Source organism: Rhea americana, unplaced genomic scaffold (assembly GCF_003343005.1).
Source record: "Rhea americana isolate MKP2758 unplaced genomic scaffold, rheAme1 scaffold_15, whole genome shotgun sequence".
In the NCBI taxonomy this organism is placed as follows: Eukaryota; Metazoa; Chordata; class Aves; order Rheiformes; family Rheidae; genus Rhea; species Rhea americana.
In genome coordinates this window covers 2,748,117-2,764,705 of record NW_028185594.1, presented here as the reverse complement: position 1 = coordinate 2,764,705, position 16,589 = coordinate 2,748,117, and the positions used below count along the sequence as shown (strand labels likewise).

The 16,589-nt window shown below is 37.3% G+C and overlaps 1 protein-coding gene across 1 annotated transcript in view; it reads right to left on the bottom strand.

The window, feature by feature from the left end:
- Window positions 1-16,589, bottom strand: part of NBEAL1 (neurobeachin like 1) — a 91,438-nt gene that overhangs the window by 63,542 nt on the left and 11,307 nt on the right. The window contains exons 3-6 of the mRNA XM_085299352.1: window positions 8,943-9,034; window positions 3,632-3,793; window positions 2,200-2,281; window positions 1,874-2,001 (exon numbers count right to left, since the gene is read on the bottom strand). Coding sequence (XP_085155478.1) covers window positions 1,874-2,001; window positions 2,200-2,281; window positions 3,632-3,793; window positions 8,943-9,034 — 464 coding nt within the window. The remainder of the gene's footprint in view (window positions 1-1,873; window positions 2,002-2,199; window positions 2,282-3,631; window positions 3,794-8,942; window positions 9,035-16,589) is intronic.

Genomic DNA, 16,589 nt, shown 5'->3' with positions numbered 1-16,589 from the left:
AAAAAGAAAAAAAAAAGCTAACAATCTGTTATTTAGTCCTTGCTTACTGTAACTAATACATCAGCTGGCCTGCCAAATTTCTTCACCAAGCAATTTTAAATAGGCACAAAACATTATTATGAGTACCTTGGGGCGGAAGGAAAAGGCAGGAACCAACAAAAGCAACTGTGCGAAAAGTGAKTCTACATTTTTAAACATTTTTTCAAAATTTTGTCAAAAATTTTTTCAAAAGACRCAAAATATTTAAACTGCTATCTTCAGAAGCTTCTTTTGGCCTAATTCCACCTTTCCCCCCTGCCCCATTTTTGGCTTCCTTTTTCCATCACTTTAGAAGAATGGGTCAGTTTCTAAAAGGAGAAAGTAATGGAAAAAAGCTTCATGTTTTATCAGCTACAGCCAAACTTCTGGTACGCCCTCTGGTTTAATTTTGTTTTCAACTCTAGACTGAATTAGCAGATATTTGAATTTGCAATAGACACATCCAGACAATTCCAAAGAACATAAGTTTTTGGTGGTGTGATTATATTGATTTATTGTCAACTTCTACACCTTTCCTGAGCATGAACTCAATGATTTTGAGTACATACATACYACCTAAGATACAATGAGATGGGCTGACATTACCTACACTAAATCTGGAAGTAGTGTAGCAGTATGTTGGAGTGCCATGAAAAGTGGTGTGAACTTGTATTCTCTTCTAGAAAGAGATCAGTTCTCATGTTGCACAAAAAGACCAGAAGTTGCGCACCTTACATGCCACTTTGTGCATAACAATTCAAGTTGTTAAAGGGAACAAAAAAAAAAAAGTGTTATTAATGACAGTCTCACAAGAACTGCAGCCCATGCAATATTATTGCATGCTACAGGTTTCCAGCTACAGAGAGATCTGGCAGCCAAGGCACACCACCACAGCTCATATGGCCTCTATGCTGAAGAGCCCTGAGGAACAACTTGCTGCACAAGTGCAGCACACCTCCACAGGATGTAAGTTGAGAGAATGGACCTAGGGTTTTACCAGACTAGGTAACATGAGATGCAGTYTCTCTGTGTGCATAGTTATTTGCACACACACATCCAGTATTTGGTGTACACTAAAATGGTGCTAATAGAAACAGAGGAACCAAAGGAAGAGCAGCTCTGAATGACAGCAGAAAGGAGCAAATAGGAACTTGAGGGCCTGCACACACAGAGCCAACGAATATGTTAACTGTATCCTACCAAATCACCTACCTTTAAGGGTCAGTGCAATGATTTGAGGCTAATAAGGGAGAACCATACATTAAAAAGATTGCATAGTAGATTAAAAAGATCGTATAGTAAACAAGAGGTCTCTGAAGAGTCAGTTATAGCAGATAAAATGAATCATTAGCAGCTTCACAGAACAAGGCCTGTGCGTGAAATGACAGAAGTTCAGCTTCTCCAGAAAGCCAATTTCCTGGGTCCCTGTTCTCTTCACCTTTCAAAATCCCCTCAGAAATTAGCTTTCCATTAAATGGAACAGGATACATCAGTATCCTGGTAAGTTTACATGCAAYGAAGTTCAGTTTCAAGTGTGCCTGCTTTTTGACATTAATCATGGTAGTAAGCATTTTATTAATACTAAAGAATGTGTATTTAGTRAAAAAATCACTATCAAATCATGTTCAAGGCTACTCACTTTTACGCTTGAAAAAACAGCAAAAGCAAAAGAACATTTATGTAATTACATTTCATTGTATTTTGACACGGGGCAAAAATCATTCTGTCAGAAACCTTATGTAATTTGTTACGTATGCTTTGTTATCATAAAAAACAGAAACCTTATGTAATTTGTTACGTATGCTTTGTTATCATAAAAAACAGAGTTTATGGTTCTGTACTCATTGACACATACCCTGCAATTCGCTGCCTCCAGTTTCGATACGGATCATAGAGACTTTCACAAAAAGCCAATGCATGTCTTACAAATTCTTCTATTGGGGTCTGATCTGCCACTTCTTTCTCTTTTGTTTTGCTTTTTAACTGAAGAGAAGAAAAAAAGTTGTGGTCAGAAGAATTCAAAAAGTTAAAAGTTAATCTTGATCTCCTCAGCAACAATTTTGGATCCTCAAATACTCTCTTGCACCTCCTGCTGCACTTTTTAAAAAGAGGATCATATAAGCAGGGGCAGGGAATAGTAGACAGGAAATACAACAGATAAGAACTGTTAACTTCACATACCTGTTGAATGTATAACGTGGTCATGGTGATAACATGGTTAATGTACGAACACATCCCGATCTCCTCCACATTAGCCAAATTTCTGTGAAGACAACATAAAAACCACAGAAATGTACACAGCCTACTATTTGAGGCTAGTTCAAACAATGTTTGTTTCAGCATTCAGTTTAAAATGATACAGAAGTGTATCAGCATTTCAAAATTACTCCCCAAAAGACTAGATGCATTCAAATGTTTATTTCTATCACAGTAAAATACTACAAGTTTTCATCTAACAGGAAGACACAAGTACAGCCAAAACCCCAGGCTCTGCGCTGTASACCAATTTTAACTGGAATTTGGGGTTTCAGAGGTTAAGCAGATTCCCAGGCACTTTGAATAGAGAGCTCAACAACTGCATCTGATAAAGACAGTGACTTCCATTTCTCCCACATTACTAGAGCATCACAGGGAGATGGATATCATAGCTCTAAACAGCTTCTAAAGCTTTAACAAGCACGTTACTCATAAGCAGTTTAGCATTCTAAATTCCCTCAAGGAACAGAAGTTTTACAATATTAAATGAATCAACAGTAACAAAGAAATTGCATTCGCATGTAATTCTCAGTCTTGAGGACAAGCCACAAAAATCAGATACTTAAATGATGTAAGGAGAATTTTTCAGCAATTAAATAAGGCTGACAACATTGGTAATTCAACAACACAGCTACCACCAACTAACTACGCAGTTTATGTTTAATTTTCTAGGATTCTTAAACACTGCTACAACTTTTTCTGCTGTTTCAGGGGAACCAAAAGGCTCAGGAAAAGCTTCTTCAAATACTAAGGAAAAGAGTTATATTTTATCCTCTTCCTCTGTTAATGTAGTATGGAATCAAAGTGAAGAAATTGTGTGGAACAGAAATCCAAAACAGTTTATTTACCTGCTTAAACAGACTCACAGAATAAATCATATGTTTCAGAAGGAAGTCAGTTGCATTAATAGTGTAATAAGTCAGTTTCCAAGTAATTTCCTAAGCTGTTTACAGAATAACTATGCTAAGAATCTGAAACAGTTCTTCCTGGACATTTCTCTTTAAAATCATTTCATATCCAACACTTATTGAAGTCTGCCTTTTTCTTTGCAAAGTATTTGTTACACTCATGTCTTGAGTTCCCATCCATAAATCTTAAGTAACAGCAAAGAAYTTGGTGTCTAATCACCCTCTAGTCCATTTCTCATAGCAAATATTATTGCTAAGATGACTATTTTTCCCCATTATCTCTTTCTTCCCCTGTTTGTTTTGAGGATTGCAACAGGTACCATTTCTTCTTTTCTACTGGAACATGTCAAATCATACCATACATGTCAGAAGAATCTACATCTACAGACTGCATCAAGGTTTCTTGAACAAAATAACAGCTTAGTTGAGGTAGCAGCCAGAAAAAATACCTGCAAAGGATGATAAAAAATTTCACAAGCAAAAGTGACAGAGCTTGCTGCTGCTCTTCTAGGCCATCTGACATTTTCTGGACACACTGCAGCAGCTGCAGCCTCAGGACTTGAAGAATGTTATCAGGAAGCAGTGATATTCCTGGAGGAACATCATCCACCCTAAAGAGAAAACCATATACAAGATGCATTTAATCTTGCAAATGCTGTATTATCAAAATACTTTAGTATGCTTGGGTAGTGGCCCAATAAACCTGTATAAGAAAGGTTACTGAACTGTGGCAACTGACAGCTCACAAATGCTTTCTAACGAGCTACAAGGAAATACCCAGTGGTAACATGCCTGCCTGATCTTCCTTTCTGCAACAAACTGCATAAAAGAAAAAAAAGCTTTTAAAAAAAACATTATAGGGATTCCTAAACACTGTTTCATGAAGTGATTGCCACAGAGAAAATGCACACTCTTGAGCAGGCAAAGAAGKGGCCTGGAAAATTCCTAAGTAAGGAAAGGGATGCCCCCAAAGGAACAAAACATAAAGAAACAGAACACAAGATGAACAACTTCAATTTCCTACTGAAGATTAAAAGGGTCCAAATAAACAAAATGCCAATTATTAAATAATAATTATTGAAATTTAGCTGGCAAACATCTACAGTGAACTTCATGTGTTTCTTACAGGAGCTGCAAGAAGACAGTACACAGCAAGTTTGTCCATCCTTGGAGGAGGAAAAAAAATAAATAAAAAAAAATCAGGGTCTGAAGGTGGGGTGAGGGACTCCCAGCAATTCATGTGACTCTTGGCACATTAGTTTTGCATGAATAGCTGACCCTTCCTTATTAGTTTCTAGATATCATTAACAGTTTTGTTCTACCTAGTTATTTTTAAAAGATAGAGACTCTGTTGTGGTGGGATTAAAACAACTCTAGCATGTTCAGACTTCATCTTGGAGATTTATTAGATACTCTTGCATGTTGTCTGACAAACAGATTTGTAGAAAAATTACCAGAGAGAACGAGAAGAAAATACAAACAAAAACCAACCAAACAAAACCCTACACCACCAATAAAAACAGGAGCTAAGCCAGTGCTCCAAATAGAGCCACACAGAAACCCATTTCAGGCACACTCTGGAAATATTTAGGTGTGTTACAATATTCTCCAGGATGGAGACCACGGCTGAAGCTTTTGGCAGGACTTCACAGGCAATTTTCTGTCAACAAGCTGTACGCCCACCACTTCACACAGAAAAGCGAGGCTGCCTTTGACATCAGCTGCTTACTCTCACACATCCCCTATCAACTCTACACAGGGAAAGCCTCAGAACACAGCTTACAACAGTCTAAAATATCGCCAAAGGCAGGCAGATAAATTATAACAAACCAAAAATACAGAGCCAGCAACCTAACACTTGCATACATAAATCTGTGCAAGAATGAGCATCAAAAAGCATGGAAAAATGCAACTACTGAGAATTAACATTGTGACACTAGCTATTTGAGGAAAAGGGGGAACAACATATCATTCAGCTTCCTAAAGTTGAAGGGGGTGGGAGAAGGAAAATTGAAATTCAGTTTAGTAAAACAATTAAGCAAGCACAAGTGACAGCAAGCTTCTATGTCCCAAAAAACATGTATCAGCCACATGTATACCAAGGACTTATTCATTCTCTTGCCTCTTCGCTAAACTTGGTAATTTGCTATTCAGATCTTACTGAAGCACGATTTTCTGAACGTTGACGGAAATTTTGTAGGACCTAGGAGTCTAAACTAAGGGAGACATTAACCACAAAACAGAGAGCAACTACTGTTTTCAACCACAACTGCTAAGGAAGAAAGCAGCATTTCTGCGATAGCAGCTCCACCCCTCAAAAAGGCCAGCAGGGACTATAAGCACAGCTCATAATAATCTGAGAGCTCACCAGTGCTATATGAGGAAGACTATCATTTTTTAAACAGCTGAAACCATATAACCAGAAGTAACTTCCCTAAAATGGCCAAGGAATCCTTTCAGCAACACTGTGAAACCCTGTGTACGAAAGCGAGCAGCATGCCCTTCGCACCTCGCAGCCCAAACAACGCAGGCCCTGCAGTAGCTACGAGGCTGTCCTGTTGCACCAGCCCTTAGAAATCCCTGCATTGTGCGAGAACAGCACAAGAGATGCCAGTCGGCTGGGGTTGCTCCAGCTGAGCATGCTATAAAGATTAACTAACCAAACTTCTTTTCACCCCAGAGAAATTTCTTACTTTATCATCACAAAAATGTGGATGCATGATGTCAGCTGTTGCCTGACAAGACTGTGTAATGTAACTATTTCAAAGGGAGAAGAAAAGAAAAAGAAAAAGAAACGAAACCTTCCAGAAATATCACATGCTACCAAGGTTCTTGTCTGATTGTTGGTGGCCTACCCCTAAAACTGAGAGAGTCCTTGGCACATTTAAGTTTTCATTTATGACCTTGCATTGCTTTAAAGTTGGTATGTGGTTTTAGTCTGCCATCCCAGGTTTCTGAAAGGAGGTTACATTACTCTCCAAATTGTATTCATCCTATTGCAGTTTAAACCCACACACTGGGACTCACCTCTCCTCCTGCAAAGTGCTAACCACTTAAAAACACAGGCTATACAAAATCAAACTTCACTTCTCATCACCGAGTTTCCAGTAAACATATAATCAGCATGATTATCATGATCCCTTCATCATTTTTCATGTGGGTTTGAAATCCATATATAAATAAAGTATGGTGTCTATGCAACTTTGGATGAGTTTCACTTAAGGTCCTTTGCTTGACTGCATGCAAACCAAAACCAGAAAAGAACACAATGACACTCTGGAATCTTTTGTTGTTTCCAGAAGCATTAAACTAAGAGGTAATTGTGATAATTTCTCTCTTTCAATGGGGGAGGGGGGAGACACCCTCCCACCAGCTGGTAAAGATTTTATCCATCCCAGTGTAAATACTGCAAAGATGTAACAAATGGCTTAGAAAAAGAACAGAGTGTATTAATCCTTTGTGCTCAATGCACACAGCTGTCAGCATAGCTATCATATTGTAGAATAGCCTCACCTTCTGCAGAAAAAAAAATCACTATAAATACCATTAGCACTTGATCTGAAGTTAAAACAACATAAAATGAAAATAAAAAGGGAGGGGGAAGCTAGAAAACACATGAAAAGATGGAGGTAAAAGAAATTTATGCACTAGTTGCTTCAGTTCCTTATATGAGCTAACATCATATATCACTTCCAAGATCAAGTGACAGATACAGTCTTTTAATTAAAAGAAAGGAACTCCAGTAAAAACATTACAGATTAGGTATGAAGTCATAAGGTGGTATGGGTTAGGAAAATACTGCACATCGAACCATGTGTGCTTAGATACAGGCTCACATCAGTCCTGAACCTCTTGACTAATCTCAGGTAAATTTGCCTGAGCAAGACAGCAGCACAAACTATAAAATTCCTTCTAGGACTGTAAAAAAAGGTTGTGTGGCAGAGTAGAGCCATCCAAGAGTACGTCAATAAGACGAAGGTCACTGCATAAACTCATTTCTTCCCAGACACCCAAGAGAAGACTGCAGGGAAAAAAAAATGGGGCTTTCGTGGAGCCACACGGACCTGCTTTTTCTCCCTTGCAAGCTCAGTAAGCTCAGCTCCACATTGTAAACATCTGCAATAAGAACTAACAAAAACCCAGAAATATACCATTTTTCATATGCCTCATTATATCCCAAATGCAAATAGAGACAGAAACAGCAATTCTTTGTTTACTTCWGTATCTACTTTCAAACCGTATGATGTTTAAATCCAGCGGCTGAAGCGCAGGAATTATCCATCTTCATCCTTACGTTGTTTTGGTATTTTTCCTCTACATCTGTTAGAAAAATGAGTCTAAATCCACATGGGTCTATTCCTCCAGATTAAACCACTAATCCAGTCACTAACCTCAAAAAGTACAGGATTTTTACACTGAAAGCCATCACTTAGCACAACGAAAATCTTGCTATTGTTCTGACCAGCTAAGCTTCAATTTTTTAAAACCATTTGATATGTTGCTGTAAGAAAAAAAAAAAAATCGATACAGCAAAAAACACCTTAAACAAAAGCATCAAAATAAGAGTATCTTCCACTTTTCTCATTTTGATTAAAAAAAATGTATGTTAAAGGATAACTTTTTTCCTTAACTAGCCACAGTAGGATACATTATGGTGCCTTACTGCAAAGACAACAGTTCTTTAGGAAGAGAGTGCAGAATTAAGTTTTAGCTTTTGCATGTTAATAAATTCACTATATATTTTGCAATAACATAGTCATTAAGAGAAAAATTTAATACAAATAGCAAAGAGGTTCATTTTTTAATCCACTGAGATTCAGTTTCAGCATTCTACATTTCCTTGTAACAGTGGAGGCTATTACTTACACCTCAAACAATCTGATCCAAAGCCCATTAGAGAATTCCATTCAATTCAACACAGTTGGACTGCAGCCAGGGTGCAGCAAGAGCCATTCCTTGTATTCACTCATCAGTAGCGATAGCTGCTATAATGCTGATGCCAGTTCTCATGATTTCTATAACACTTGCTTTTCTTAAAAGGTTTAGTTCATGCAAGCATCTCAGCTTTCATCTAAAAGCCAGAAAAAACACCCAGTGCCCAAGTTTCTATTTCTCAACATTTGCCAAAACTGGTCTTGAAAGCATGATCCTTAAAATATGGAAAGCAAATTCAAAATACTAAGTATGGGACTTTAAAAATAGATTTTTCACATCCATCTCATGATTATTTCAGTACTTGAGATTAGCAACACTGCTCAAGTCAGTGAGCTGAACCCTTCACAAATGCAAAGAAGGAACTCACTTTTAAATCTATCATTTGCGCATATTTAACTTTACAAGAGGTATTCAAATCATCCAAATCAGTTACACAGCATTCACCTTATCCTTAACCTTAAAGCAATCCCTGAATTACAAACTCTGCCTACATCTTTCTTCTATCCATTCACTTCTGTTACAGATAGAAGTGCTAATACCCACTAATACTACTTCACATACTTACTTCAGCAACATACAAGCAATGATTGTATTTCTATCAGGAAGAACAGGTGAATGCCATCTCCTGATATAATGCAAATACCAGTATTTGCCTAGTTTCATCATTCCTAGCCCAACTTGACCTTCAAAAGAACAGGGAGTGGCACTCAACAATAAAAACYATCTTTTGTTTAAAAGCAGTACTGAGGTTGAACTAGCCTGGGATCTCAGCCAGGTCTGTTTCAGGTTTCAAACAAAGATGAACAGGTCTGTAATTCTACATACCTAGTTGGCAGCTTCTCAAAGTCCACATCCAGGAACTGTTCATAACTAGAAACAAAACTGTCCAACCAGAGCTTCAGGTAATCTGGATCTTTCTGTAACAGAAAAAAAAAAAAAATCACATTATGAAACATAGCACCCGAGATGATTGGCCAAAACTCTGCAATGCTAGGTTGAAAAGAAATCTTAAGTGCTTCAGTCAGGGAGAGAAGAGTAAATAGACTGACTTTTAGGACTAAAACATAAGTAGTTATGCCCTTTGAAACTCTCAACTATGTTGTGCCGATGTGACATTTTGGCATTGACTAGATAGGCACTAGTTTRTGTGTCTCTACCTACTGGTACCAATTCCGAAAGTGATTTATAAATGAGCTTTAGTTACTCCCCAGAGTTTCAGTTTTCTAATACATAGCAACTTCAATTACTAGTATACTMTATTCTTGATAGTAAGCACATTACAACATTTCTCATGGCTTATAAAATTAAATAACTCCTATGAAAACCTAATCACAAAATAATTTGGTTTTTTTGCTTCATTCATTGATTCATAACAACAAGAGAGAGAACATATTCCAGAGGGAAGGCGGCTATGAGCAGATTAGAGCCAGATGAAGTATCTCAAGAGGCTATACACAGCCTGCGAGTTGTGCACTACGTATCCAGAAAACAAAGAAATCGAAATTTAGGCTTCCTAGTTGTTCCCAAGCAAGCAAACAGATTTTGCTCATGATCCTGCAGTTTGCCAGGGCTGGGTGCTGTGCCTGCAGGGGGAACAGAGATTTTAGAGAACTTAAAGAATCACCAAACAGGCAAGTCTTGCAAAAGCAACAGGTAAATTGTTTGCCAAAAGTGTTTAGATGATTAGATGCACGGAACTTAGAACAGTAGAAGTGTCTTTTTTCTGTTATCTTAACTCTATCGACTGTAATAAAAAGGCTTCTCTTGTGCCACAGTGTTATAACTATCAGAGAGTCATCTCCTTGCAAACCCAAAGGAGACAGGGAAGTCATCTCTGAGGTTAGTAGCCCCCAAAAGCAAAAGCACGTCCCAATTTTTATTTCCAAATGTATTAGTCTTCACCATTTACCCCCAGGCCCTATAGAGAGAATTCTGCTCTGCGTACTTTGCAATTGAATCAGTACAGATAGAGCAGTATGCGAGTACCACACCTGTGATGATCAAAGAAAACCAATTCAATTTCAGTGAAAGTATGTAAAACTCACTTTCACTGCAGTATAGTAGTAGGATAGTGGTATTCACAATCTTCTGATGGGTGATGAAATGTCCTTATTAATGCAACCTAAGGCAGCAGCTGCTGATGTTTTAACGTCTAATGAAACCAAACAACTTAACCCCTAATATTTTCCAGTTACTCTTGCTATTTCCCATCTGAGGGCTCAAAGCAATGTGCCTTACAGATAGAGGAAGGAGGACACTTATAGAAACATATGAAAAGGCTGTCAGAATATGCATTATTTGACATCACTTCACTTTAATGTCAAGCACTTAATTTTCAAAAGCAGACTGCCAGACCAAAGCTAACATCTTCCATCACAAGGGCCACGTACAGAATCCGAGTCACACACATTAATACACATGCACTCACATATCCCATATATAGTTTGTAAAATAATTTTTGAATTTATAATACTTTAGGTAAATATTTAAGTAATTTAAAACCTATTTCATAATTTATAAAATTCTGCAAAAGTTCTGAAGCTGTTGTTCAGCCTTCTCCTTTCCCATATCTCCTTCCTTTCTTCTCCCCTTGCTTTATAGTGCTATAGATGCTTGCAGGTCAGATTATTTCCTTGCAGTGTTAAGACCAAGGAACAATCTGAATAACTTGCACACTATTCTAAGCAAACATTGGTGATAAAGAAAAAAAAAAAAAAAATCAAACAAGAGTGACATGCATMGTCTTCTCGCTTCAAGGTAGCTAAATAAAAAAGAGCCTCCAAGACAAGAACACTCAACAACAAAAAAACAAATCATGGAAATCCATGATCTGAAGCACTCCAAAACCAGTCCCCATGCATATTTTCACTACAAGCACAGGAAATGAAAAATATGAGAATCCCTTCCTCATTCAAGACCTTACCTTTCTCCCCAAAGCAAGACCTCTAACTTCAGCAAGAAGGGTCAGAGACAGCTTGAAGAAATAAACTTCACTACCACTATTAATTATATATGAAATACCTTCAGATAAGGTGAGAAGAGGCACCAAATAAAACCACAGCTTGATACAGATTTTTATTTGCTTCCCTCTYCTTCACTGTATCTTCATCATCTTGTCCATTTTCCAATGGTTTTATTTCCCATTCTTTTTCTTCCCATTCTTTTTCTTCCATTTCACTCCTAATTTCTCCCTGCTTCATAACCTAACCTTCCTCTCCCTGCCTCTGCTTTCATTCCTCTCCCAAAGGTTTTCTTTTTGAAGTCATCACCCCCTTTCTTCTTCTCTTCCAAAATTTGTCAAAGTAGTATTACATCCCAGAAGTGTAATGTAGACTCGTCCGTGTGTTTGATATGCACTAAACTGCCAGCTACCTTAAATACACATATTAATTGTACTCAAGATAGAATTGCAACATACAGAATGAAGGAAGCCATTGAGATAAAGAATAAACTCAGAGCTTCCAACCTCAAGTTACAGAGGGTGACTGATTATCTCAGCCAGGTGGGTCTAGAATACACACTTCTCAGGTTCAGAGATCAAACACCTTGAAAACCAAACCCAGGGATGTGCAAGCACTGAGACTTGCCAATATCCAAAAGAATGGCCTAGAAGTAGCAGAAAAAACTTGTTCGKATGCGGTTGGCTTTGTGTTCAAAACTATTTATAGACTTAGCGTTCAGCCTGCAGAATGAGATTTCAAAAATATCTAGATATTAAAAGCTTGAACTTTCTTATAATTCATAGCAAGCTATTTTAGCCACATGCCAACCATTTCACAGGATGCAATTTCAACAAATGCAACATAGCTCTGGCTGCAAAGTATGAACCAATAGCTTCTGTAGTAAAGTTAATAAAAGGAAACCGTCTGCATATGTCTAAGCCTTTGCTTAGTTAATAGTTATAATGCTCCTGCAAGTGTAAAAAAAAAAAAAAAAAAAAATCTATTTGACTTTTCAGTTGGAAGAACAGCTTTTACTTGAAATATGCAAGTTCTCCCTGAAATATAATGTGAATTACTGAAATGACTGTTAGCATTTAAAGAGGTTTGTTGACACAGCTGAGGCTCGTTTCTACCTGTTGACAGTAACCTTCTGTAAGAAAACTTTCTTGACCATGTACCATTAGGAAAACGTGCAAATAACATCATAATCTGACTTAAAATTGCTTTAGCCAAAGGTTATGGATGARAGAAAGGGGAGTAGAGAAGACAAAATTAGGTTAAATGTCTGCTTGCTCCTTTTTAATGATAGTTATAGTCTAAATCTGCTGCAAGTTTAAGATTAAATTAAACCTTCTCTTTATCCTTAACCTCTTATGCCTTTGCAAAGGCTAACAGTACAAAGTAGTAGTAAGAGACCATTGCCAGACAAAATATGCAAGAGAAAGTATTATCTAGATGAAAGATGTTATAAAAGGCCAAAAGTTTTTGCTTACTTGTAGTGCACATATAAGTCTATTCACTTAGCCACTAAAGCTCTTAGCAAGGGAAACACAGCAAGTAGTCCCCGCTATCTAAATACACAAACACAACTCTGGAGAAAACCAAACAAAAAAACCCCCAAGAATTACAGTATTGTTTGATTATTACCTTTAGTGCACTCTAACCCAACTGTCATCCACTTCAATCTCCTGCCAGCCCAGTCATTATATATTATCCACAGTTACTAAAATAATCATCTTCAATATCAAAATACCAAGTAACACTATTGACATGTGCCATTAGAAGACAGTTTACGTAACAGTTGACTCAYTGTAAATCAAATCTAGAGGTTTCCCACCAAGCAATACCATTAACTCAACACACACAAAAAAAAACCAAAAAGCAAACAAGATCACTTAGTAACTGAATCTATAAGAAACACTACAATAAATCCCTATTATGAACCATCCTTAGAAGTATGCCTTTTTCCAAAATGAACAAAAATTAAGTCCTATAAACTAGAACCAAATCATTCCAGGAAAAAGTGATCCAATATCAAACAGTTTTGCTACAAATGCAGACACAGAAGCTGTTTCAAAGGTGATGGAATGTTGAAATGGAAGTTACAATCACTTTCCAGACTTCGTATCTGGCCCAGGCTTCCCCTTTTCTGTATTAGCAGTAAAGCTATAACCAGGCTATATCCTATAACATGCACCAGTCACCTGCTGAAAGCTGCAAGATACTTGGTCTTTACCGAAGCAGTTAAAGTGAACTTACAGCGGTGAACATCAGCCATGGCAAAACAGGCACAGAAATGTGCAGTCCTAAAATTCAGCCGAATTCATACCTTTCTGAGGACCAGCCTACTTGCTTTGAAGGCATCTTAATATTCTCCCCAAAATGGAAGTGATGGCCACTTACGAGAAAAAAACACTTGTCTTTCTGCATTGATTTAATATTTTAGTTTTGTTACAAAAGCAGACACTAAGGGGTATGAACTGCTTCCTCTGCACTCTGTAAATTGCCATTATCCTATATGCACCCTTTTTCTCTTGAGCTGAACTTTGAGGTCAGCTGCCACCCTTTAATCTAAAGTGCGATTTMGAATTGATTTCTATTCTTTCCCCATACCCTCTCTTTTCTCAGGAGAGGGGGTTAAGCCAAATATGAATGTTTGTCTGTTTTCATTGGGAAATCAATTTCCCAAGCCAATCCACAGTGCAACCTCACAGATACCTGTGTTGCCACACAGGAGAAGGATGCATCCCATCCTGCGGGAACACCTCAGACCCATGTTGGCCCCAAGGGCAACAAGTCACTGAACCGCAACCCCAGCTCCACCTGATTCACACTATAAATTGTCTTTCCCTCTCATTCCTGCTAAGGAAGCAGTAAAATGCATTTAGCTAGACCATAATGAAGTGTCTTTAAGTACTCATAAGTAATACTACCAGTAAAAGCAGCAGAACCCTTTGAATGTATTATTATTCACCTCTTCTATAATTACCATTTTGTCGAGTCACTCCAGAGACAGCTGGAGGCTGTATGTTGGACAACAGCACCAAATCATTTTTAAGCAGTGCTGTGTTGAAAACGTACCATGCTATTAAAGCACACTTTCACTGCAATATCAGTTTTGAGAAGACACCACAAGGACAAAATGTGATAAACGCAATTTATTTTGATATTCTTTCCGAGTCCATGCACACTCCATAGATATGCCCTGTAAGATCACTAAGAAGGCCAGATGGAAATTTGATTTGTATAACATCAATAAAAGCAGAAAAAAGGCTACATATGGTAACAGAACATCTTCCATCAGTTACAGCTTCTCAATCACTAGCAAAAGCTATAACCAAAATATTAGGTTTGGTAATTTGCAGCTTACTTCTAAATTCACAATCCTCCTAAGCATTTCATTTATCTACCTGAAACTAGTCTAGCTTTTTGCAAGAAAATTTAGATATCTTATTTGAATAACAACCCATCCATAGAAACTACATTTCCTGAAACTCCTGAAAGACAGTTACTCCATGGCTGAAAATTCCCAAAAGTCAAAATCCAAGTTCAGTAAGTTATCTATTTATCTTCAGAGTGATATGCTGAAACAACCCAAGTTTCAGCAAGACAATCTTTCGGATCTGTCATTGTAAGGATATGCGTGAAGTTAAAAAAAAAAAAAAAGTTAAAAGTAAATCCCTTTAGTTGGTAATTATGAAGTAAGGCACAAATATGTAGGGACTAAGCTAAGGCTTCTGAGCTCAGTGGATTGTAATGAAGGCCTGTGAAACTGCTAATAGCAGGAGCCATTCATCTGCAGTAAAGAAAGTCTTTTAAGCCTATTAAACAGAGCGTAGTTCACAACACCTTCAAGTGAAAAGACTTCCTCGTTCCTTCCCTCACTTAAATACTTCTGTTTTACTTTACAAGAAAATCTTTAGGGTTTTTTTGTTTTTGTTTTTTTTYCATATCAGATTCTCTCAGCTCTTCACGCTGTAAAGAGAAAGGCTGCCAGGCCAGTGATAGGTACCCAAAATTCAAAACCCCCCCAAAGGTTTTTTTTCCTTTACCTACCTGATTAGTGCAACAATAGAAAAAAAAAGTTGCTAAGTAAGAACAGCTGACCTTCACACTGGTCTACATTATGTAAAGCAATACTGTGGTCAAATAGTGCCAAGCAAGTTTCCCATTAAAAAATCTAATATATTAACAATTATAAAATGCATAAGCCTTCAGTGCAACTGTAAAAMAAGCTCTCAATACTGAAACCTTACCGACACTAACACAAAGCCTGCAGCAGACAGAAGGACAAGTCTATGCCCTTTAGCAGATATGGTATTCTCTAAAGCTACAAAATGAAAAGAAATTGCAACTAAAACAGACACTAAATTGGACAGGCTCTTGTCTGTGATATACTGAGTTGTCTACAAATTACATTAACTTTCTATACTCTTTATAAAAAGACTGATGAAATGAATGAAAAGATTCTAGATGAGACATTTTTCTTTAGTTACTATAGTTAGTTTACTTAGGAAAAACCTGTCAACAGGACAAAGTTTTAAGTCAGTAATAATTTTTTTTTCCTATAGCTTAATCCACTTTAATTTAGAATATTTCAGACAAACCTGGGTTTTTAAAGCCCCCTCATTTAATTCTTCAGACCTGTGCTTGCAGAACACAGGCACATTCACCCAAGACTTCAGACTGACACTATGTTTATATATTTGTTGCTTTTAGATTTAACAGTACCTTCTACTTCCGCAGAATTTTCATGATATTTGCAAGTTCAAAGAAATTGTTTTCCTAAGGCTTCAAACAGGACTAGAAGGGCAAAGCTCAGTACAATTTTTATAGCCTCATTCAGGAAGTATTAGTCGCTAAAAACAAAAGCTGGATCCACCCGAGGCTATTTTCAGTGTTACATTCCATGCTTTAAAGGCAAAACTTCTCTGCAGCGCAGTTCAGAGTGCCTGCCTGACTTGTCTGACCGGACAGTTGTTTGAAGTCATTAAATTTAACATGCAGTCATAAAATAGACAGCCTCATTTCACTACTACATGAAGCAGCCAATCTTCAAAGTAGATTTCAGCTTAACAGCACTTCCATAAAATCTCACTGGTTCAGGTATTACAGCAACTAATCCCCCATCCCTCAGCATTTTATTTAAACTAGRAACAATCCCGTGGTGTTAAGGCTGATTAGACCTGGAAAGAATAAYGTTCAGAAATAAAATATGAAACGCCCCTTTAGATCACCAGGTTGTCTATCAGTGCTAAAACTAATTGAATCAGTCTGTATAACACAGACTTGTACGATATTTTTAAAGACTATTTGAAATGCACTATTCATTAGGGGATAAGAAGGTTTGTTTCATGTTTTAAAAGACATGAAACAGGACAATTTCACTACAAACTCTCCTAGCAGCCTTTATCTTGCTACATGTCAAAGTGCTTACATGAACCTTTCCAAACTATAAAATAAAAACTTGAGAACACTTTGTTAGAGCAGCACCACTACAATTAGAATTAATAAAAGACTTAATTCACAG